The 23,936-nt window shown below is 38.9% G+C and overlaps 2 protein-coding genes across 2 annotated transcripts; both read left to right on the top strand.

Moving 5' to 3' along the window:
• Window positions 1-20: 20 nt before the first annotated feature.
• LOC142416002 (transmembrane protein 238-like) lies at window positions 21-4,272 on the top strand. The gene is made up of 2 exons (XM_075515032.1): window positions 21-421; window positions 3,166-4,272. The coding sequence occupies exons 1-2, from the start codon at window positions 21-23 to the stop codon at window positions 3,173-3,175; spliced, it is 411 nt and encodes a 136-aa protein (XP_075371147.1). The 3' UTR covers window positions 3,176-4,272.
• Window positions 4,273-7,045: 2,773 nt separating this feature from the next.
• Window positions 7,046-22,958, top strand: RRN3 (RNA polymerase I transcription factor RRN3). Its single transcript, XM_075514641.1, has 18 exons — window positions 7,046-7,155; window positions 7,353-7,461; window positions 7,969-8,025; window positions 9,119-9,208; window positions 9,296-9,425; window positions 9,912-9,971; window positions 10,993-11,056; window positions 11,592-11,661; window positions 13,341-13,439; window positions 14,069-14,164; window positions 14,675-14,810; window positions 16,322-16,452; window positions 17,593-17,723; window positions 18,592-18,776; window positions 19,326-19,434; window positions 19,872-20,024; window positions 20,945-21,032; window positions 21,739-22,958. The coding sequence occupies exons 2-18, from the start codon at window positions 7,369-7,371 to the stop codon at window positions 21,895-21,897; spliced, it is 1,851 nt and encodes a 616-aa protein (XP_075370756.1). The 5' UTR covers window positions 7,046-7,155; window positions 7,353-7,368; the 3' UTR covers window positions 21,898-22,958.
• Window positions 22,959-23,936: the final 978 nt, after the last annotated feature.

The following is a 23,936-nucleotide window of genomic DNA, read 5'->3' as shown; positions in this document are numbered from 1 at the left end:
GCTGCCGCCGCTCCCCCGCGATGGCGGCCCCCGGCGGGCTGGGCCGCTGCGTGGCTGCCTTCTGGCTGGCGCTGGCCTTCGACGCGCTGGGCCTGGCGGTGCTGCTGGCGGGCGTGTTCGCCGACGTGGTGTTCTCCGACCTGCTCATCTACGCGGGCGGCATCGGCATCTTCCTCAGCCTCATCTGGTGGGTGTTCTGGTACGCGGGCAACCTGGAGGTGCCGCCGGAGGAGCTGCGCGACGACGTGGGGCTGGCGCCGCCCAAGGGTCGCGGGGACAGTGTGCTGCGGGGGCTGGTGCACGGCCTCAGCCTCCGCCTCTCTTCCGCCTTCGCTCCCGCGCCGCGCTCCCGCGCTGCCGCCGCCGACCTGGAGCTGCAGCGCGCCGGGGGTCCGCGGGGCCGCCCCGCCGACTCTAGCAGGTGAGAGCCGGGGAGGCCGCCGCCCGGACCGCGGTGTGGCCAGTCCCGGGGCGTGCCACCGTGCCGGGCCGGGCCTCCAGCGAAAGGGGTCAGGGGAAGGGAAGCTGAGGGCGGGGGGGACACCTTCAGTTTGTCTAGAACCTGAGAAAACTCTCTTACCCGAGATTCAGTTGAAACCTTACTATGTTAAACTACTTGCTCACAGCTGACACCTTTTTAAAAAAAGTTGTGGGGAATCTTTCTCAGCTCAGGTGGTAATAGAAATAGAGTGAGAGAGATGGCCCAAATTTGATTAGGCAGGGAAGATACTTCCTGTAGACGTCGAAGAATGGAAAAGGCCAGCTGGAGTAAAGCATGAACGATTGCAATGGAGTTGGCATGCGGAGAGCGTGCTGCAAGGTCTGTCAGATTGCAAGCACAGAAGCTGTGCATTCTGAACCGGTCCTGACAGTAACTCTAAATGCCGCCAGAAGTAAGTGTGGGGTAATGAAATCACCATTAACCACTACCCGCATGAGCTCTTGTGAGAGGAAGCTCCCTCTTTAGCAACATGAAATGCTTCTTTCGTGGAGAACAACAACAAAAAAAGAGAAATGCTAACTTGTATTTAACTTAGGGATAGAGTTGTAGCTAATAGTTTGAAACTCATAAATGCAATCCATAGTTAAACCACTTGTCTTGAACCTCAGTCATCTGAAAAAGATGTGCTACTATCCAGTGTGCAAAGAAAGTGTCTAGGTCCAACTTCAAAACATCGCTGAAGATAATCAAGCCTTTCAGAATATCCCTAGTATGTTCATTAATATGGCATGTTTATTTAGGAAGAAAAGCATGCCTTGAAAATGGGAAAAGAAAGAAGTGATGCTTTCACTTCACTATGTAAAATCCTTTTCTGAGGGAACTGTAAAAACAATTTTGCACTGAGTGTCTGAACTATTCTAGGATTCTGAACATCTTGCAGTTCTGATTCACTGTGTACAAGGTCAGCTTTTTCTGCTGCTGCTTGAAACTAAATCTTGAAGCTACTGTTGGTTTACAGAAAAGTTCATGTGGAAATCATCTTCTTTCTTGAAAGCCACAGAATTTTCTTGAGAGGAAGTTCTAACAGCAGGGCAATAGAATATAGATAACTATTGCTTAATAGAGAACTTGTAGGAGGCAGAAAAGAATGGCAGCAATACAACTTTGAAAGATTTGTTACTGCTATTTAGTTTATTGTTAACTATATCTGCAATTAGAAAACAGGCTGTTGAAAATTAGTCATTCTCTTTTTAGACTTTTTTCCTGAAATGGGTTTAGAACTGACAGATAGAGATCCATATTTGCAGGGGAGAAATTACATTTGTAAATGACTATGCCTAACCTTTTCATCTAAACATTACAGCAATTATAGGTATTGAGTTCAGTAGATAATATACTATCTCTGTACGTGGTCCTACTTTCAATATGCATACTTATATGTGTATTTTTTTGTAATGAACTTCTGGTACTGAAAGTTACCCATTATTTTTAAATATTTCAAGTCTTGCTACTGATTTTAATTAGAAATAATATATGGCTTATTATTTCCTATAGAGGGAGATATATAGAGTGCTTTATTATAAGATCTCCCAAGTAAACAGTAGCTTGTAATGCTACAGTAAGTGAACTTTGGTACAATTGCATTAGTAATTGTAATTCAGAAGGAACCAAAACAGAGGGAGTGTATACGAGTTATGTTACACATTGTAACATAAACTCTATGATTTTAACTTTCAAGGTAGAATAAATGGTTGCACCTCCAGAGATAATTCAGGGTTCCCTTTTTGAAGTAAGTTCATCTGAAGTACTTTATATCTTCTCATAAACAACTATCTGAATCAGATCATCCCTTACTGATAGACCAAATCTCTCCCCACCTGGAGATACTTATGAACTTAACCAAACGGGTTAAACATGTTTGGGCAGATATTGTCAAGAGAGAGGAGGGGAAAAAACACCACCACCACCAAAAAAAAAAAACCAAACCAAAACCAACCAAACAAAAAAACCAACCCACACCATACTGGCCATTAGAAAAGCTTCCTGAGCCATTAACTTCAGATTTCTCCTAACATTTTAAAAAAAAAAAGGGTGCAAGTGTTTGGAAAATTAACTGTTGCCTTAATAAGGAAGTTTGTTAATTACAGAAACTATTTATGCATTTTTGTCATTTTGATAATTTTCTGGCTCTTGCCATTAATAACTTCTTGAAGTTATTAATGGCATACTGCATGCTGTTCCAATTTCCTATCCTAAAAATTATATAGTAGAAGTGAATGAGAAGGGTGAGATTTCACAAGATAGGGAATGCGTTCTATTAAAGTAATAACAAGTAGATTAGGATCCTTGAGCCTGAAAAGAGATGCAGAATATAAAATGTTCTAGAGGTCTATACAGTCATAAGTGGTATGGAAAAGGTACATTGGGAATGCCTCTCCCAAGACGAGGAACCAACGAGTTGTCACCTGCTATGTAACTGAAGTGTGGGATTATTTTACATGGGACAGTGTGACAGATAGAAATTTACTGATCCAAAGAGCCAGAGGAAACACCAGAAGAGGTGCAAAGGTAATATATTTGGCTCAGGAAGACCTGGGGCAGTAAGTGGCAGTGGATATAATATCTTGAAGGAGATATTACTTCCATGCTGTATTCTTATGCCTTTATTGAGATGTCCACGCTTGGTCACCTGGAGTAACCTTTTCTTAATGTATTATCTTCAGGATCTGTTGAAGACATGACTATTGAAGTTACTGCCTCTAAAAGTGGGGGAAGTGCTGCAAATTATGGAAAGAGAATTCCCTACTCAATGCAATAGGATTCTGCCATTATGGAATAATCTCTGCAACCATTGCAGACTCTGCATGCGGACACATAGAGCCATATCTCTGCCAAATGCACCTATTTTTGTGTTGGACTGGATAGTTTTTTGTGGTTTTTTTCACCATTTCAAAACACATTCGATCACTTAAGAAGCAAGAACTAAAAAAGAAACAAACCTGATTCACAGAAAAATCACTGCAGCATGTAATATAGATTTTTTTTAATTTTTAATAACCTGGGAATGTTTGGATAAAAAGCTCTTGCACAATGAAAAGCTCTTGCACTGTTTTACCAAGGTCTGGAAGTTAACCTTACTGTGAATTTTTATGATGCCAGTGCAATACTTTTGTTTGTAAGGGTGCTTTTAAAATATCTATGTTAAACTATTGATGCAAAGTTGCAAATGTAGTAGAAGTTGTTTATAGTGTAAATACACAACTTACAGTGACTTTTGTAAAGTTTCATCATTATTTTGGAATAACTTGGGATTTGAGATTTTTAGAAGTAGACAAGTAAAAACAGTGATGTTGGCATACCAGTACATTCTTCATAGTTGCAAATGATGTAATATGATGACTAAGAAAAGGCATTTTTAGTCCAGTGATGTTGGGAATTATTTTTCTAATGCTGAAGCATTTGGGGGGGGGGGGACAGACACCACCCAAAAAACCCCCCTGTTGATTAACAAATATTCTGATGCTTTATAAAAAATGTAAATTTGTTAATATAGATGTAACTGAGAAGTAGCACCTGGGAAAAGATTTATATTAAAGTTAATGATACGTAAAATTCTTGTGTGGACTAATTCCTCGTGAGTTCCTCTGTTTTTGAACTAACACTAAGAGTTTGAGCCCACCATTAGCAAATATGTGTACGTCTTAAACTTTTAATGTACAATTGGTTTTATGCCATACCTTATTGAATACTAGAGGTGGATTTAAGGAAAATGTTTACTAAGAATACTGTGGCTGTACTTCCTTGTGAACTCTTGAAATGTCTTTCAATGTTCTCTTGTAAATTACTGGAATAACTTCTTACTTTTCTATGCATATTCTAATTTTAAATATTTTCCAAATGCTCTCAGTTTTTCAACAAGGTTAGATGAACACTAAACTTGAGGGTCTAATGTAATTTCTTCTTCACTAATTGCAGTTTTTAGGAGGTGTGTACAATTGTTTCCTCCTTTTAGAGGAACTGCAATGTGACACTACTGTGGTGTTACAATGGTTTGACCAAAAAAAAAAAAAAGCCAAACTAACTCCTCCCTCAAAACCTATAGATCACTGTTCCAGTGTCATTCACAAGCATTTTTTCATTTCATTGTTCTGAACAGAGATAACTGCTTTTTCTGATTCCCCATAGTTTCACTTGTAAACTGAATTATGAGATGTAATGTTTCATAAGTGGAATGATTAGTAGCAGCTATAAATTAAGCTAAAACTTTTGTGTGCAGCCATTCACATACTTAGTCTGGTGAAAAAATTTTTTTCTTATCTAGCGTTGCAATCATAATTACTGGAGTGATTTGAGCAGGGCTTTGCATTCACTGTAGATTACAATGTAATTAATCTTAAATCCAGTATCAGTACTTAATGATTGTTGCATAAGATATTGTTGCTAGAATGTTGTTGGCTGTTGCAACTTCACTCAAAAATTGCATGGGATTCAAACATTTACAATTGTGAACAGTATGTATGTTTTAAAAACTAAATACAGGAGCTGACACATAGTAAAGGAGGATGTTAATCATAGAGAAGCACTAGAATATTACTAATATGGTGTGTCTAAACAATGAGATAAAAAGGACTTGCTGTGGAGCAATGATAACTATTGTAAGCTATAATCCTTTCTTTTTGAAAATGTAAAACAGTTACCATTTCATTCAATCTATTTGCCTTCTAAATAAGGAAGGCTAATACTAAATAGAAACTGGCAACTGAATTATTAGCAGTTAAACATTAACAAATCTTTTAACACTAGTTTAGTCTCCTGGTGTCCTTATCAGTTGTAGCTCAATGCAGCACAAAGTCCACTCAAAGAACTTTTACACTGTTGATGGGGAAGAAGCACTTGTAGATGTTTAGGACTGCTTGCGGTTGTGTGAACCCAGAGCTTTGCATCTAAAGCTAGAATTCCTTTAAGACTTAAAGGACAGTCCTATGCACTCTGTTTAAAAACAGAGCCAAAATCGCAAAGAACCAAACTCTGGTTACAAGACTGTGATTATACAAGCTTTTTTTGTAGCTGGTTAAGCCTTAATACTAGCTCAAAACAGCATCCTGTACGCCACTAAAGGAAAAAAGCCAACCCCCTAACTTGTAACTACGTAGAAGGATTGAATGCTTGTTGTTAGACTCTTTAGATGTGGACTGTATCTAAAGAAAGTTTTAATGTGGTATATATGGTTTACTTTTCTTAAATGGGAACATCTTCTCCAGGGAGAAATTAAATTATTAGTAAATTCTACAAAAATCTGTTTGATGTGACTTCTGGGAGTGAGAGTTGCTGGGAGGGAGGCAGTTACTGCAGTAGTAGCTTGTGCAGAGAATAAGCAAATACGTACAGCTGGTCATATGTCACTAACTCATTTATGTGAATTGGAGAAGTAAACATTACATTCAACTGACTTTAAAAAACCCTGTTTTGAGCAGATTGAACATTACTGAAGAACTACACAGAAAATGCATGTTTCCATTCCTACTTATCCAGATTGCTCTAAAAGTTGTTGAAGGCTTTTACATATTTAATGTTTAATTCCTTTTGAATTATATGGTCTCCAAGCTGCTACATCCTTTAATATAGTCGGCTGGCATGTATAAAAAAATAAATAAACACCAAGCAACAAAACCAAACCAAAAAACCCCCATGGCCTTTGAAATAAATGCAGGTAATGATTCTCTCAACAGTAGTGTGTGTGCCTGTGTATACGTGCGATGTTTTGAGCAGAAGAGCAGTTACTAGTTCAGAGACAGGAAAGTCCGTAACACATTTTATTCAGAGTATTTACAGAATGATATTGCCACCAGTGTTGTGCCTTAATACAGCCCCAGCCTATGTGGAGGGGATGAAAACATCCAGAAATCCGGCTCAGGCTCCCTAACTGTGCCTCTGCTCTAGCAAATGCCCAGCTGCTTCCCAAGGTCAAATTCTGTTTTGTCTAGCGTGAATACTCAGCCCTCTTTAACCTCAAGCAAGTTGTTCGGATCATTTCGTTTTTCCCTCCGAGCTGCAGCACGACAGCTCCCGGTTCGAAGGCCGAGGCCGCCGGAGGGCCTTGGCGCGGCCCCGACCCGCTCCGGGGCAGCCCGCCCGCAGGGCCGTCCCCGGCGTCGCCCCCCGGCTCAGGGACTGCCTGCTTCTGAAAGAACTTAAATTCTGATCGCTCCGTCGTGACGCTGTGACTAGAGCTGGAATTTTGCTTCCCCAGGACGTGCTGAGCTCCACCGCTGACGCTGGCTTACGCCCTTACCGACGCTGCCCTTCGATACCTGCCGCCCGTAAGTGCGGTCTGGCCGTGCCGGTACTGGACAAGCGCTACCGTTGCCCCCAGGTATCAATGGTAAAACCGAAACGGTGGCGCCGGTAGAGCTCTCCGCCGCTCCCGCCCGGCTTCAGCCCCGCCGCGTACCGGGGAGGAGAGAGCCCGCTGCATGCCCCTGCCCGGCTCCCTCGGTCCGCCCGCACCACCGACGGCAGGGCCAGAGCAGCCGTGGACCTTCTAGCCGCGCCTCTCTATGGTGCGAGGGGAGGAGCGCTCCCCGTTTCCGGCGGGGTGAGCGCTCTTTCCGCTCGGGTGCGGCATGTGGCGGTGCGGGCCGGCAGTGCGCGAGGGGCGCGGCGCGTGGCGACGCCTGCCCCGCTAGCGGGGCGCGCGCTGCCGCCACCGCAAGGCAAGGCGGAATAGCGGCAGGGCCTTGGGGGGCGGGGGTGGTCGGGGCGCCCGGCTCCCGGAGCTGGGGGGGGGCGCCTCCTGCCCGGCCGCTGAGAGGGGCGCGTCGGGCGGGGGGCCCCCGGGCGGGGCGGGCTCCTGAGGGTGGCCGGTCGGGGAGAGGCCCGTGGGTGCTCACGCGGCTTCGCCTTCCCTCAGGCGCGGGGCCGTGACCATGCTGGGAGGGGACGAGTTCATCAGCTCCCCGCCTAGGAAGACGGTGCGGTTCGGGGGGACTCTGACGGATATCTTGCTGAAGTACGAAAAGGTGAGTGCGGCTCTGCCCCGCCGGCCGTCGGGGCTCTCCTCGGGCTCCTCTTCTTCCAGGCCGGTGCACTGGTTCCTGGGGTATACCTCCAGTTTGAAGGCTCGTTTTGTCTTGCACAAGACCGTGTCTGAAGGCTTAGGAAAAAAACCTGAAGGCGGCTCAGGGCTGTAGGCTTGTGCCAGGCGGTATTGCTGTGCAAGTGAAAAAATTTCCCCCATGAGTCAACCTGAGTGACGTCCTGTAAAGCCTAGCTTTCGCCAAAGGGTGCAAAGTGATCACAACTGTGTCTACAGGTAGAGCAGCTAAAAATGACCGAGGGGCTTCTGTTGTCTTTCAGGGATGGCGTTTTGTTACTGCTGCTTCAGCTTTCCTTGAGCTTTTTCGCTTACTTGTGTTCTTCGTGTTAGTGTTAAACAATGTTACGTTGTTCGGCTACGTTGATGAGATTTGTATTTTTTGCTGCAAAAACTATGAGTGTTACTTACTTATTTTTCTTTTCCTTGCTAGGGTGAGACCACAGATTTTGAGTTGTTGAAGCATCAGCTGTCCGATCCAGACATAAAGGTAAGAGTCTTGGTAGGAAGGGGTCTGATGATTTAAAGTTCGGCTGTCTGAGTGTAATCATCAGACAAGTTATTCTGGTGCTTACCCAAATCCTTTGCCTTAAACATTTAGCTGCATTTAACAGCTTTTTGTTTTGTGGAAACTTGGAATTAAAACTCTAAAAAAAAAAAGCAATTGTCTGTTTATACACATATACATCTTATACGCAGAATCGCGATAAGTATCTCATGCTTACGGACTGTTTGCTCTAGAGTGAGAAACTTTTTGCTTTATGATGGGGTCTTTTTTTGTTCCAGGTAAGCATCAGTGACCTAGAAAGATTGTGTCTTTACAGATTACTTCTGTAGATCAAACCATGGTTTCTGACTTTCACAGCCTTTAAGTCGCATGATTTTTACCTTCTCCTGTTCTCACTAAAATCTTGTTTAATTAAGCAGTAAGATACATATGTATTTAGTAGTTATACCCAGAAGTATCGTTTCACAGCCCTTCTGTATAGCTGTGAGTACCTACCACATTTGCTGTTTTTCCTTGCCCCCCTGCCCCTTTTAATTAAACCACAAAGCTGTGAGAAGACTGCTGCAGGAAGCATAATGCTATATTGAGTTCCTTTTCTCTTTAAAGAGGACATTTTGTAAAATACTTTGGTTTTAGCAGGCCTTTCGGTGTGTACAGACAAAATCAGTGTAAAATATTTTGTGTAGATTTGCTGCTGTTTCAGTATGTCTCTTACTTCAAGACCTGAATGTCCATTCTGCTTAAACAACAGCAAAAAGAAAAGAAAATTAAGATTGAATGCCATTTCTTTTAAATATGTTCTGTGTGAGTGAGGTTTGCATGCCTTGCTCAGTCTGCAACTTAAGCCTTCCAGGCAGGCTGTTGGTTTAGGATTTGGTATTCATTTATTCTTGCATTCAAGAACTTTCATTGGTGAGGGCACAAATTTAAAGAAATTCCTTGCATGTTAATGTGAAAATAATTTCTATTTACAATCTTAATCTTTGACGTTTTATTTTAAGGATTTTGTTATTTTCTAGTAATAGGTAATACTGTTTATTGGAATAGTTATCTATTTTTTTCTGCTTATTTTAAGGATGCCCAGATCATTAATTGGCTGCATGAATTTCGAGCTTCTGTTGCATATTTGACCAAAGAGCTTGAACAACTGGTCAGCATTTTGCTGGTAAATATCTGTTTGTTATATGGGAAGATTAAGAGTTTAGTACTTAAAACATCTTTCTTTGACATCTTGGTCTTTGCTTACTTTCAGAAGCTGCCATGGTTGAGAAGAAGCCGAGAGGTAGTGGAAGAATACCTGGGTTTTCTTGGCAACCTAGTGTCAGCACAAACTGTCCATCTTAGGCCATGCCTCCGGATGATTGTATCGCAGTTTGTGCCCCGTAAGTTACTTTTCTCTTCATCTTCTTTGTTTGCTTATCAAAACGTCTTTCCTAGATAAATTCTGTATAAATATCATGGGTGACAAAATTAGTTATTGGGTTGGTTTTTTTCCTGTTGATTACTTTCTTGAGTGATTGAATTGTGATACATATAGCTTTCTGTACCTAAATTTTAGAAGGCATATTCTAGTGGCTAATAGAGACCCCTTTTATGAAGATGTCTTGGAAAGGGATGAACTGTTTAATGTTGTTATTGCTAAAACCCAAAAGCTACAGTGAGGATTATGTGAGATGGTCTCAAGAACCTCCTGGTTCTGTGAATGAAACAGTCTTTTCTATGATCTTTGCTTATTTTAGAAAGTCTTGTGGATAATTTTGATGCTTTAGTCTTGTTGAAGACTGTTGTCCATTGTGTTTGATTTGGCATTGAAACTCTTACCTGTAAGATTTGTACAGTTTTGATACCATAATCTCACTTTTTGCTAGCTCGAATAACCATCAGAGAAGATGATGTGGATATTTCAGATTCAGATGATGATGATGAAAGTGAGTATAAAGGAAGCATGGCTTATATATGCTGCTGTGATACCTTTACTGAAGAAGTATACAGTGCATGTTGCTCCTTTTTTACAAAATTAATTTAGCTGAGTTAATGTAAAACATTAAGAAACAGTACATCCTTAAATTCCCACGTCAAAGACTTTCTTGTACTTGAATCAGTGGTGTGGTGACCCACTCCTTGTTACTTTCAAAATAGTCCTGTTAGTGCAGTATCTGTAGGAATAAGACTGAATGCATAGGAACACTTTCCTAGTCCTAGATTGTTTCAGAGCCAAAGAAAAGTTAGGAGCTGTTTGTTTTCCATGTTATTTACCTTAGTAAAACTAGGTAGTCTGGGCGATTCTTGAGTCTTTTTTTGTTGTCTGCCCGTGGTAAGCTCAAATACAATTGATATTTATAACAAAATGCCACATAATTAGTGTGTTTATTGATAAGGCAAACAGATAGCTAAATGTCTTTCAAGAATTTCATGTTTTCTTATCTTGAATGCTGGAATAAATTTCAATTCTGCTTGTGATGACCCAACTACTCTTCTGCTGTTCACTTGTGACACTGTTTGGATAAAAAAAGCCTGTTATAGAAGCCTAATTATCTGTTTGTTTGACTCTTGTGAAAATGAAGCATAATCTTTAGATAGATTTTATCTAGTTACAGACTTGGATTTAACATGTCTTCTAAAGATTTGTGTATTGCGGGATAAACTTTGGATTCCAAGTTTAGCGTTCAGTATGAGAGTGTATAACAACAATACCTGGCCTTGGGGCTGGCAGCACATTCAGAGTTTATTGATTGTGATGCCATTAATTTTATTTGGAATAATTTTTCATACTTATTTTGGCAGTAAGGCAGTTCAACTTTAAAAAAAAGAAAACCCAAACCCAACATTTTGGCAAATGCAATTTCCTTGGGAATCTTTAAAATGTTTAGTTGATATGAACTGTTTTTGCTGGTTCCTGGTTTAGTTTTTTGTAACCAAATGCATAAGAGTACTTTTTTCTTTCTCTAGATGTTTCTGAAAACTTTAATACATGCCATAGAGCATTGCAAACTGTTGCAAGATATGTTCCTTCGTAAGTATATAATCCTGTGGTTTTGTATGCCCTTTCCTTGCAGATTTAAAGCTTGTGAACTGCATGAATTGTGGGGTTTTTGTTTTGGTGTTTTTTTCCTCTTAATTGGAAGTGTAATATGTAGTTTCATTGCATAATTTTTCCTAATATTCACTAACTGGTGGAATGCTGTATCCAATCATTATGAAATTTCCATAGGCATCAGCAGCTGAAAATCCTGTTAAAGGAAATAGGAAGTAGGGAAATTTGCATTTATAGCAAGGTATTTGAAATGCTTCTAACAAGTCCACAGTGAAAGTTTGCCACTTGTTATCTGTTCTGTGATCCTTGCAAAACCAGATTTTATACAATTACTTACCTTAAAGTTACTGTGAAATAAGCTTATTTAGAGTGCTGGAGCTTCAGTATTTGCTCTCGTAATAACCTGTAACTTTCGTTTGGTTTGTTTTTGTGGTTTTTTTGTTTGGTTGGTTGGTTTGGTTTTGTGGTTTGTTTTTCTTGGTGTTTTTTGTTTGTTTGTTTTTTTAAACTGTAGGACACCACAATTTCTCATGCCGATACTTGTGGAAAACTTTCCTTTCATTAATAAATCAGAAAGGACTCTGGTAAGAGCTGTAAATATTTTTGTTTATTTGTTCACTTGGTTTTTAAAGTATAAATATACTCTACAGTATGACAACTGATTTGGTGGCATTGAGTGCAGATTTTGACTGTATTGTTTAAGATTCTTGTTATTTTCTGTATCTCTATGTATATATATGGGTCTGTGCTTAGTATAAGGTTGTCCAAGCATACTTAAGTTCCTTGTGCATAAGCATTATGCTAGTCTTTAATGACATAACTGCATATCTTTTCCACAGGATTGCTTTCTTAATCAATGCACAGGATGGACCTCTTTGACGATGAATCTCAGGGTTGTATAGTAAGGAGACGGTAGGATACCTGTCTCATTTGTTGTCAAAACTGGAAAGTATTTATCAGAAGAACAGGGGATTTGATAAGCAGACAGAAAGCAATGGACTTTATAGGTGAAATCCAAGTTGCCGGTAGTGTAGGGTGTTAAGTTGTCTTATTACATCTCTGATGTAGTGCTCGTGTGGTGAAAAACAAGCTGGAAACTTGTGACAGGTTACGGCTCTTGTGTGATCTTTGTATTTACTTGTTCCAGCTTGATATATTGGCACTTTATTTTACAGAAAGGCAGAGTCCTGCTCCACCAGCCAAGTTCAATTGGAGTTGTGTTTTGAACTTATCAAGTGCTAAAGAACCCCTGAAGTTCTTAGTATACCCTGCTAGTTTTTTGATTGTTCTGTTCTGTTGGGGTTTTTTTAATCCAAATAACTTTGGGCATCAGTTCCCTATCTGTAAAATAAGGGGGATAATAGCTCTTACATGGTGTCAGGAGAAGAATTTTTATTCATTTTATTTAGCAGCTCAGTGAGGAGCAAATTGTGAAGAAATTCATAACTCTGTTTTCAGGGCAAGGTTCAAATGAATTGTAGTAAAAATATGGTCCATGCATTGTTTTTAAATATTTACAATTTATATGTTCTCATTAAACTAGGTCTATCCATTTTATGTACTGAGCGAGCCAGATGGCCTGTGGAAAAATAATATGTGCTCATGTAATTAAAGGTTGTGTTATAATGCATATTCACAAAGAGACTATGTTGTACTTAAATGTGGCACTTTACCTAACTTTATGTATTGACTTGACAGTTTTGCTGTATGAAAGTTGCAACATTGTCTTTTGTACATACGTGTGTATACCTGGGTGGGCACATGCACATTTGTCTGTTAATCTGATTGAATTATAATCAGCACGACTCTGAGGAGACTTACCTGTGGAATTTAGAATTGTGTCAGTATATTATAATAACCTGAAATAAAGATGTATTAGTCTCACTTTAAACAGTTCTTCTGGATCTGATTCTAGATGTAGTGAGGAATATGCTTGCTGTCTTAATTTTCCTAGAGAAAGTTTAGATATAAACTTCTATGGAAATGAATAATTTTTCTTATAGAATATTTATACTCATTCTGTCTAGAGATAGTTGGAAAAAATTGCATGGAAATAGTAGATTAAGAAGTTAATGATAACACAGCTTAACAATTGACAGTTGATGTTTGGCTTATACATTAATTTATTCTAGATTGAATACAGTCTGTTTAAACCTGTTTCTGGCTCTTTAGATAACAAATTAAGAAACTTGTTTTCTAAAAATCCTCGTCAGAAATGAGACTTTCTCTTAACATTAATATAGATATCAATTTTGTGTTGTAGGAATGTTATGTTCATAACCTGCTACGAGTTACGGTGTACCTTCCAACTCTGAGGCTTCAAATTCTGGAGCTTATTATTGAAAAGCTGTTAAAGTTGGATGTAAGTTTGTTCTGTATCATCTTTTAAGGAAGCTTGGTGTTAAAATACACAGAGTAAGAAATTAAATATGCTTCAGTGTTAAGCTCAACAAAAAATATGTTGCAGTAGTGCTCATGATCATGAATATAAAACCAACCAAATTTACACTCCATTCCTGGTATTAAGATGTTCCCATACCTGAGGGCGACTGTATGATGTGTACTGTTATACCCTGCATGGAATCTCCATGCCAGAATCAAAATGACTGTTTCAAGGTTATCAGTACTGATGTGCAGAGAATGTGCTTCTCTGTGTGTGGTTGATTGGTTTTATCATCTGTTTGAAGTAAAAGGATTTACAGTCTTAAAAAAAGACAGGAGGAGTAGCACTGTAAATGGTCAAGGCTTTTTATTTTGGAGAACCTCATCATGTAACAGTCTGGGGAAAGCTTATATTTTGGAGGTAAAGTTTCAGGCAGTTTGGAGTGTGTGTTTGTATATTACTTGCATATCATTCCCTTTTAAAATGTTTGTTTAGTCAAGGACAAAATCTGGTGTAGAAGTTACTGTTGTCATTTCTTATATAAATAATAAAGGTTTCATGTTATTGTCATGGTCTTACAAAACTTAATTTCTTGTTTGCAACTGTAGGTTAGTACTCCACAGCAAGATATTGAAGATGCTGAAGAAAATGCTAATAACTCTGATAGTGAGGAAAAATCTACAGAGGAGGGACTTTTTGACATGGTTGGCTATCTTGTTCTGCTAAAAGTTTGGGGTTTTTTAGTAAAATTTTCACTTTTGAGGTTGCTCTGAACTAAGACAGTGTAGGAATACCTTATTGCTTTGTCGTTAACTACACTGCAAACTGAGACAGTGTAGGAGTACATTATTGCTTTGTCGTTACTGCACTGCACACAGCTCTTGAAACCTGAATGGCTGACAAATGATTAATGTGTTCTCTGGGTGTTGACTTTATTCCTGTAAATACCCAGCATACATGCAGTGAATAAATTTCATTATGTAAAAACACAAGCAGGTATACATAAAAGGTATACATATTACCATACATTCATGGTAGTTGGCTTAGTTTACAAAAATTTGCTTACACTAAGCTGTGTAATTAGATACTGCTTTTTCAAAAAAAAAGACAAAACTTTAGCATATCACTGAAAGAGAAATTGTTTCACTTTTCCTGTAATTACTGTCTTTATGATGTGTATATAAAAGCTGCATGACTGCTATTTTATCTACCAGGAAGAAGATGAAGAAAGGAAAGGAAACAAAGTTGTCTCTTCCCGTAGTGAGAGAATGGCTCATCCACTTGCAGAGCGCCTTGATATTTTGATGACCATCCTGTTTTCCTATATTAAAGATGTTTGCCACGTGAATGGTAAGAACATGTCCTGGTTTCAGCTGAGACAGAGTTAATTTTCTTTATAGTGGCTGGTATGGGGCTATGTTTTGGATTTGTGCTGAAAACAGTGTTGATAATACAGAGATGTTTTAGTTGTTGCTGCACTGGTCAAGAACTTTTCAGCTTCCCGTGCTCTGCCAGGTGCACAAGAAGCTGGGAGGGGACACAGCCAGGATAGTTGATCCAAACTGACCAAAGGGCTATTCCATACCACATGACGTCATGCTCAGTATATAAAGCTGGGGAAGAAGAAGGAAGGGGGGGACATTTGGAGTGATGGCATTTGTCTTCCCAAGTAAACATTACGCGTGATGGAGCCCTGCTTTCCTGGAGATGGCTGAACACCTGCCTGCCCATGGGAAGGAGTGAATTAATTCCTTGCTTTGCTTTGCTTGCGTGCGTGCGCGGCTTTTGCTTTCCCTATTAAACTGTCTTTATCTCAACCCTCGAGTTTTCTTACTTTTACTCTTCCAATTCTCTCCCCCATCCCACCAGGGGGGAGTGAGCGAGTGGCTGCGTGGTGCTTAGTTCCCGGCTGGGGCTAAACCACGACAGAACACTTGAATTACTACCAAATTTGTTGTTTTGCTAACAAGTAAGAAAAATATAAGAGGAGTTCTTGCTTTCTGCTGCTGCAGGATAGAGCCTCACCCTTTAGTGGCAGAATTCTGCCATCAGCAGGCTGTAGGCCACATTCTTGCCTCTGCCCAGTGTTATTAGCAGAGGATGCAAAGGTACATTTATGACTTTAAGGCCTAGTCTTCAGAGACATTTTGATTATTTAAATATGACACTGTATCCAAACTGCGGCATTACAGGGTATAAGGGTAAATAGAGTTTTGTTTTTTCATTGTGCTACAAAACTTAGGGGATTAGAAATACTTTCTGATTAATCACAGTGTTTTATCATTTGCTTTACTGTATTGTTTTGACTATTAGAATTATGGATCCTTTCAACATCACAAGGGCTGGAAGTAGACTAAAACAACCAGCCACCTCACTCAATTGGAATCGCTGTAGCAAGGCTTTGTGTTATAGGAAAAAACCTGAAAGAAATGTTTTACACTGGCATTTATTAAGGGTTTGAATTTCTTAGATTTATATACTTAAAACAGAATATTTAGAAACCAATTTGCTGTATCTTCTTCACATAAGTCAGGTAATTTATTTCTTAGTGTTTTCTTCTCGCTCTTCTGAATGAACACATTATTGCCAAGTTTGCATGTCTACCAGTTTTATACATGTGTGCATGTGCACACAGATATTCTCTGTGTACACCAATGGAAAAAGCAGTAGAACTGAAGTCCTGGAAGGTCTTACTATAAATATTTCTTAGATGTCAGATAAGCCTAAAAGTCAGCTTGACAGTGTTTCTTTACATATTTCTTACTGGTTTAGAAAGATATAAATGCCATTTTTGCAGCATGAGGGCAGGAAAAAAACCTGAAATGGCTCATTTTGTTCTGTTTTCTTTTTTTGTTGCGTAGGCAAGCTTGATATCAGCAACACAAAGGATTTGTATCGGGATCTGGTTTCTGTTTTTGACAAGCTCATTTTACCAACCCATGCTTCGTGTCATGTACAGTATTTCATGTTTTACATCTGTAGCTTTAAATTGGTGAGTAGAAGCTGTTTTTAAAATGCAGTGTCTTCTGTCATTTCTGCATCCTTGTTTTGGCTATTTTTACAAAAAATTGTTGTTTTCTGCTGTTAATTCTAGTCTGAAGATAGTACATTAAGATTCATCAGTATCTTTGCTTTCTTTTCCTTCTCTGTTACTCCTTTCTTCAAGTCTTTCTTTACGTGGTTGCTTTTCCCATGTTCATAAACTGCAAATAGTGTGAAGGAGCTTGGTTAATGGACCTCTCTTACAAGAATCAGTTGGACTCTTGAACCTGAGACACAGTGCTCCAGCAAGTTTCTTCAGCATCCCAAAACTATCTTAAAGATACTGTCTGCGTTAGCTCTTCAATTTGAAATTCGTGTCTACTGTTTGTCCCCCCCCCGTTTTCCCATCTCTCTCAAGCAAACTATTGTTCTTTCTCTTATCCTATAAAATAAGAACATGCGTACTTTTTGCGTAAGAGGAGTTAAAGATCCAGTTAAGCTAATGCCCCGTCTCTGACAGTGGTGAATAGTGGATGTGTTGGAGAGGCTATCAGAATGGGGCAAGTTATGCTTTGCTAGAAAACCCTTTCAGCCTCCAGCAGCAGTCTGGTAACTTCCTGAGCCAAAGTGATGTTCTTTCATGGTAACAGCCCATGATGGACAAATTCAAGGAGAAAATATCTCATGATACTATGCTTTTTGTACTGATGTGAATTTTTGGCGTTGTGAACTTCTGTGGCAAAAAGTTCCACAATATAACGAATTTAAGGTGAAGAATCACTTTTGTTTTTCTAAATTCGGCTTCCTGCTATTTTCATTGGATGTCCCTGACCTCCTCTGCTACAAGAGACAGTGAACAGTCACTTCATGTTTACCTTCTTACCGCTTTTGTTTTTAAGCAATTCTCATATATCTATTTCTGACTTTTCCCTAGACTTCTGGTTCCATTTACTTTTTACAACTAAGTATAGAAAAAGACACAGAAAAGAGTACTCTTCCATCATGTGTAGGAATAGTTATTTATTACAGGTATAGGTAGCTTTTTTTATGGTTTGGTTATGGAAGTTGTGGGAATTGAGTATTAGGAATCTATTACTTAAACAGTGTTATCAGCATAACAACTCATGATTTCTATGTATCTTGTTTCCAGGGGTTGGCTGAGGCATTTTTGGACCACCTTTGGAAAAAACTGCATGATCCAAACAATCCTTCGGTCATCAGGCAGACTGCTGGGAGTTATATTGGCAGCTTCTTGGCAAGAGCTAAATTTATTCCAGTGGTGTAAGTTGTTCTGATATATGAGCAGAACCAAACAATTTATGATGATTGCTGAGGTTAAGTACAGAATTCACAGAATGCACACAGTGTTGGTCTTCTATTCCCACTGCTTTGCCAGTAAGACTATATCAATAGTCATTTGTCCTTTCTACAATACTGTTTCAGTATTGTCTTGAAGTTTCCAGGAAAGTTTTGCATTTACAGGGTGCAGACTAATGATTGCTGGGATTCATGACTTGCTGTTTAAGGCTTCACTTACCAAGAAATGCTGAGCACGGGTATGTTACATTGACTTCAGGTGGAGTCATGGATGCCCGGTATATCTTATTGTTTGGAAGCAGATATTTTTACTGCCCTATGTTAGGCATTTTATGTAGACTCTGAGACAGGGAAGTCAAGTGTTCAAGTATTTTGATACAGATGGATTAAAATACTTCAGCACATGGGTGAAAATGTCATCTTTTGTGTGTACTCATTCTGTATTTCTATGCTGTTCAGGGTGGGCTCGGTGACTTTAATGTTGAACTTAATTTGATATTGGAATTGCTTGTTGGACATCGGAGGCACCTCTCTCTCTACTACTTGTAACCCAGGATTCTAATTGTTTACTGTGGGTTTCACATACAACGTGTTCATGGATTCATCTCCTCTGGCATCTAGTGCTTTCACTGATTGGGGTTTTCAGTGCTGATACATTGATTCATTTGATGCTGAGATAAAGGAGAAAGCTTATAACAGAATCTCCTTTTTTACAATGAGATTTTCTTACTGATGTTTTTATAACCACTGAGATCCTTGAATACTTGTTTAACATCTTTTCTACACCATTTCAGGTGCTATTTTTACATTTGTTTTTTTTCCTTCATTATAGTACAGTAAAAGCATGCCTGGATCTTCTGGTTAACTGGTTGCATAAATACCTTGATAATCAGGATACAGGGGCTAATGCTTACTGTGATGTAGCTCTCCATGGGCCGTTTTATTCTACATGTCAGGCGGTGTTCTATACGCTTATTTTCCGTCATAAGCAGCTTTTGGATGGCAACTTAAGGAAAGGTGAGTATATTAGGTTTGAACGGTACTGGGATTCGTTTGTGAGTGTTACTGTTGATGTGTTTTGTAATGGTCAATTCAGTCAAGTATCTGATGGCACGTTTATGTTGTTGTGCTCTAAATAAAATGAGATGGCTTGTACACCTGTTGGGCTACCAAGCTAAATAATCCTGTTTTTCTCCACTGTTGAAAACAATGCAGATAACTCCTCAACATTGATTTCTGGCCCCACTTACTAAGCATATTTGAATTCCAGCTGTGTAAAACTATCCAATTAATAATCTTTCTTTATGACTCTGTGCCTCTGCCAGTTCCTGTAATGGGTGTGTAAGTGTAGTGTCTGTATTAGAAGGATCCCGTGGCTGTGGCAGGTTCCCATTACTTAGAGTAGATTTTCTGCTGAACAAGCTGTGGGCTAGATCTCTATTCTAAGAGAGCACCTAGGATCTGCTTCTGTTGTGTGGAGTGCAGTCTGCTCGGACTGGAAATTCTTAGAAATTAAGTTAAGCTTATATAATATATAACATATATTTGTCAATTGTTACTTTGAAGGTCTGTCATATCTACAGAGTTTAAATTTTGAACGCATTGTCATGTGTCAGCTAAACCCTCTGAAGATTTGTATACCCTCTGTTGTGAACCTGTTTGCTGCCATTACCAGGTACCTACTCATTTATTTCAATTTCAGCTTGATGAGTGTGTGTGTGTGTGTATCTAAAAACAGCATGGTATTTAGAACGTGGGTTTTGTTAGGCACAGTACTGAGTATTATCCAAGAGAACTCGTATAACATTGCCCGTATTCTAGGTGGGATAAATTTATTTCTGGTTCAGTTTCAATTAAATCCTACAGTACTATGAAACTGATTGCTTTGTGTTGGAGCCAGTATGATTCTACTTGGAGTGAAGTTTACAGGAGGGTAGAGGAAGATAATAGACTCTTTACCTGGTGACTGTCTGGAAAACTCCCAGTATCAGTTGTAAAATGGAAGATAGAAATGATGTTTGTTAAAAAATAACGTCATATTTTAATACCATCTGAAATTTTTTCTTTCTGTGTGCTAGAAATCCTTATCTTTTCTTTATTACCTTTGTAAAGGAAATACCAGTTGGTGTTCTGCTACACAATTATCGAGAGGAACAACAGGCAGTTTATACCAGTTGTTCGGAGTGGCACTGGGGGAGACCTTGTGCAGACATGCACTAACCCACTTGACAGTTTCTTCCCCTTTGATCCCTACATGCTCAAAAGGTATAGTTTAAAAATCATCAACTCGTTTCTGCCTTGTAGAAAATAACAAACTAAAAACTGTAAGAAACTGTCAGTGTTTCTACAGTTCACTTTCTTCCCTGATCTTTAGTACTTTTCATGTTGCATATTTTAACCAGAAGTTATCAAAGGTTTGAATTGAAATTTACCCCCACTGTGACATATAGTGATGAAGAAGGAACAGGACCTAGTTTCCTTGAAGGTCTAGTTAATATGTTTCGTGACTTTTCTTTTGGCTTTCCTGTTTTGAAGAGTCTCTAAAATATCATATTAGCCTAATACATGTTTTGTTGGTGTTGTGTCATTTTTTGTTGGTTTGTTTTGATTTGGGTTTTTTGCACCTTGAGTGTATTGCTTCTTGATTGGAGACTTCAGCTTATTTAAAATATCTTGCTTTTTTTAATGAATAGTGGCTTATTTGTGGCTTTTCAAAATGTCTAGCACTATGATGCTTTAATCACTTTTTATCTTTAATGTTAGAGGGCAACATTCTGGCTTTTTTGTCTCTTAAAAAAAAAAAAATTCGTCTTCACAGGAGGGAGACCTTTCTTAGAAGCAGAAATTATTAAAAGAAGCCATATAATATTATCTTCTAAAAATTTGGAAGAAAATTATGCTTATTTGCGAGCATAGTGTAGCTGTTAAAAATACCCAGCTAGGAATTAGGAGACCTGACTATCAGAACTCCTCAAGCAAATGATTTTAATTTGTATCTGTCAGCAAAATGGAGTTATTTCTTCATGGGATTAATTGGAGATTATATAGGGATTAATTGAATAGTTTGTGAAACCCTACAGAGGGCTGTCAAAATGCCAAGCATTTTAGATTGTATTATTAAAATGAAATACATACGACTTTTACTGAATATGTTAACTGATACTGTGTTTTAATTTCTCTTGCAGATCAAAGAAGACTATTGATCCGTTTTATCAGTTTTGGGAAGAGCTGAGTGCTGAAGATCTTGAGAATCTGAAGAAACCCATTAAAAGGGTAATCTTTTCTGATGAAAATGCAGTTAAGCTTTTGTCAAATCTCTGTCAGCTGCTTCTTATTGAAGGATTAGGGTTTTTTAGTACATATAAGTACACTAAACATTTATGGAAAACTGTGATTGAAATTAGGAAGCTTTAGGGATCGATCCATCCTTGCTTTGAGAACAGTTTTTTCCCCTCTTCCCAGAGGAGTTAGTTTGGCAGCACAGGACTACTGTGAACACTTACGAACGCTCTCAGAATATAGACACGCTGATGTCGCTGGGAAATCCGCTTTGTAGATATGATTTAGTTCCTGTATTTCATAATGAGAGTACATCTAATTCTCTTACCATTCCAACTAGTCATGACAATTGTAGTACAACCCAAGTCCTGAATTATGTCCTTCTAAAGTTCCTATGTAGTCTGTTTACCTTCTTGCTGAACGACTATCGTATGTCAGATTTTTGTTTGAGTTCTTGAAATGTGTTTTTCTTTCCTTCCTGTGATAACATGTAAAAATACTTTATGGCGTTGTAGCTTTGTTAACTGGTACCTTTGTGAACTTTCCTGTAGTATTTTGATTAGCAGATTTGATTATTGCAACATTTCAGAATTTATTTTAGAAATACCCTTTTTGATCTCTGCATTCATTACTTCTGCCAAATCTTAATAGAGACCTGGAGTATCTTTCTGCTCTCACTGATCCTTTTAAATTTATGCAGGGTACTTCTGAAGATGAAGATGATGACTTTTTGAAAGGAGAAACCCCTCAAAATGATGGTGTGGTTGGAATTGCTCCAAATTCTTATGAGTCAAATACCCGGAGCCCAGTGAGCAGCATTGGCTCCCCTCCAGACTGTTATGTGCCGTACCCTCAATGACATGGAGAATCAGAAGTGAAAAGGTTGAAAACTGTGTGCAATTTTTTGCTCTATAAAGAGACTTTAGCTCAACTTTCCAAACTGGCAAATGTTTAAGTAACTACATTGAAGAAAAAATTATTGTTTCTTAATCATCAGGTTTCTACAGATATGTTATGATGAAGTCCTATGTTGCTAGAAAAGCCTAGAGAATAAATAGGGTGATATTTTACAAATTTCACATTGAAATGGTTTTTATGACTTACAAGGATTTTTATAGTTTTTCCTGACTCTTAAAAACTTTTGTTTACTAGTGTTTCTCTACAAGGTTTTATATATATGGGATGAAATTCTGGTCTTTCTTCTTACTGATTTGTGTGGGGACCAGAATTCCATTGTCAGTATTCAAACTGTACTCTGATGACTGGTTTTGAGTTGGTTTCAAAGTAATGGTATGATCCCACGATAGGGAAGCCATGAATAGAGTCTGACAGTGATTCTTTTGCACACGTCTCTTAAGCTTTTCCTATCTGTAGAAGAGTATTTGGTAAAGCCACGTGATAGCAGAAGGTGTATTTGGATGATAAGCATTATCGCTCCTTAAATATGTAGCTGACACACAACTTTCCCAGCTATGAAAGTTCAGACTTGTAAAAAGTGACAATTGTTGGAAGTGTTGAAAGTGATGGAATAGCTGAGCAATTTGTAGATAGTTTTCTTTGGGGTGCTTGTGAAGCACTATGAGACAGGTATTTATTTTCAGGATTTGAAGTTTATATGTGAATGCTGAAAATACAAAAAACTCTTCCCTCATAGAAAGGAAGTGATGGTGTCACTGGTGTCCTCGTGTTGTCCATGTGTCAGTGTAGAGTTTGTCTGCATAGGTTTCTTGTCTTCTTTTCATGATGCTGACTTTTAAGTAAGAATATAAACAGTGGAAAAAATAAATGTTATTTGTGTAACATTTAGTTGAAACTTTATGCATTTGGGACTAAACTCTTAACTGCCCTTCTTTAGAATCTGAACTTGGAGGCTTTTAAGACAACATTTTTATTCAGAGCCAATAAAGATTGATGCAAACAGTGCTATTTTTACACCTTTGATAAAACACATCTCCATATGTAACTAAGGATCTCCCTGGGTAGTCTAGCTTCTCAAAGCTATAGTCTATCCCTATACACTGCAAAAATGAGTTTTGGGGATGGTGCTGCAGAATGCATCAGTGGATCTGTTCATCATTGGATAAATGGAGACTTAGTTTTTGTTTTTAATTTTAGTCCTCTTTAGTCCTTAGTAATAAACAATAGATTTCCATTTGAAATAATTGCATTCTCTCCTGGCATGGAAGAACCCTTCTCACATCAGCAGCAAGGAAAACATTCTTCAACAGCTGCCTTTTTTTGTTCTTTCGCTGTTACATCTTTAGCAACGTAGTCAGTCACTTCTCACAAAATGAGGCTGTGTAAAGCTTTCCAAGTTGTCATACCAGGTACATAATCCAGGAACTTCCCTGTCTCATTAAAAGCAAAAAAAGAAAGATGTGTAATGCAAAGTATACCATTAAAAATGTGCAGGCAGTGAACTGTCTCTACTGAAGTTGCAGTAGACTAAAGGGACTTGCTTAAAACAAAAGCCCAATTAGGAACTCCACAGTGTTTCTGTAATCTCTTCTGTGATAGACCAGGTTTGCTGAGTGTAGTTGCAGACATGTGAGCTGGCAGGTGCTGGCATTTTGCTGAAGAGACTTTGTTCTATAAATCCTAATAGCAGTGAGAGGAATGCTGATTTGGAGGTGGCAATTTTGCCTTACCTGAGAAAAACAGTGTCTCTTTTGAAGAAAGTATCTGCTATAACGGTTTGCTTTTCTGAAAATTGGGTTGGAAAGGTTGAGCTAGGGTCCTGGTTTTTTTTCTGTCTGTTGGTTGTGAATAGGCCCTAGTGCCCTGGCTGGCCTCTCTCTGCAGAGCGAATTTCACTTTGTGACTATCACGATTGTTTTTCTTACTGTTCGTGCACGGACAACTGGAGGAAGAGTCCCTGGTCTTTAAGGAAGAACTGTC

The sequence above is a fragment of the Mycteria americana genome, chromosome 12, assembly GCF_035582795.1.
Source record: "Mycteria americana isolate JAX WOST 10 ecotype Jacksonville Zoo and Gardens chromosome 12, USCA_MyAme_1.0, whole genome shotgun sequence".
NCBI lineage: Eukaryota > Metazoa > Chordata > Aves > Ciconiiformes > Ciconiidae > Mycteria > Mycteria americana.
This window is presented reverse-complemented; position numbering and strand designations above follow the sequence as displayed.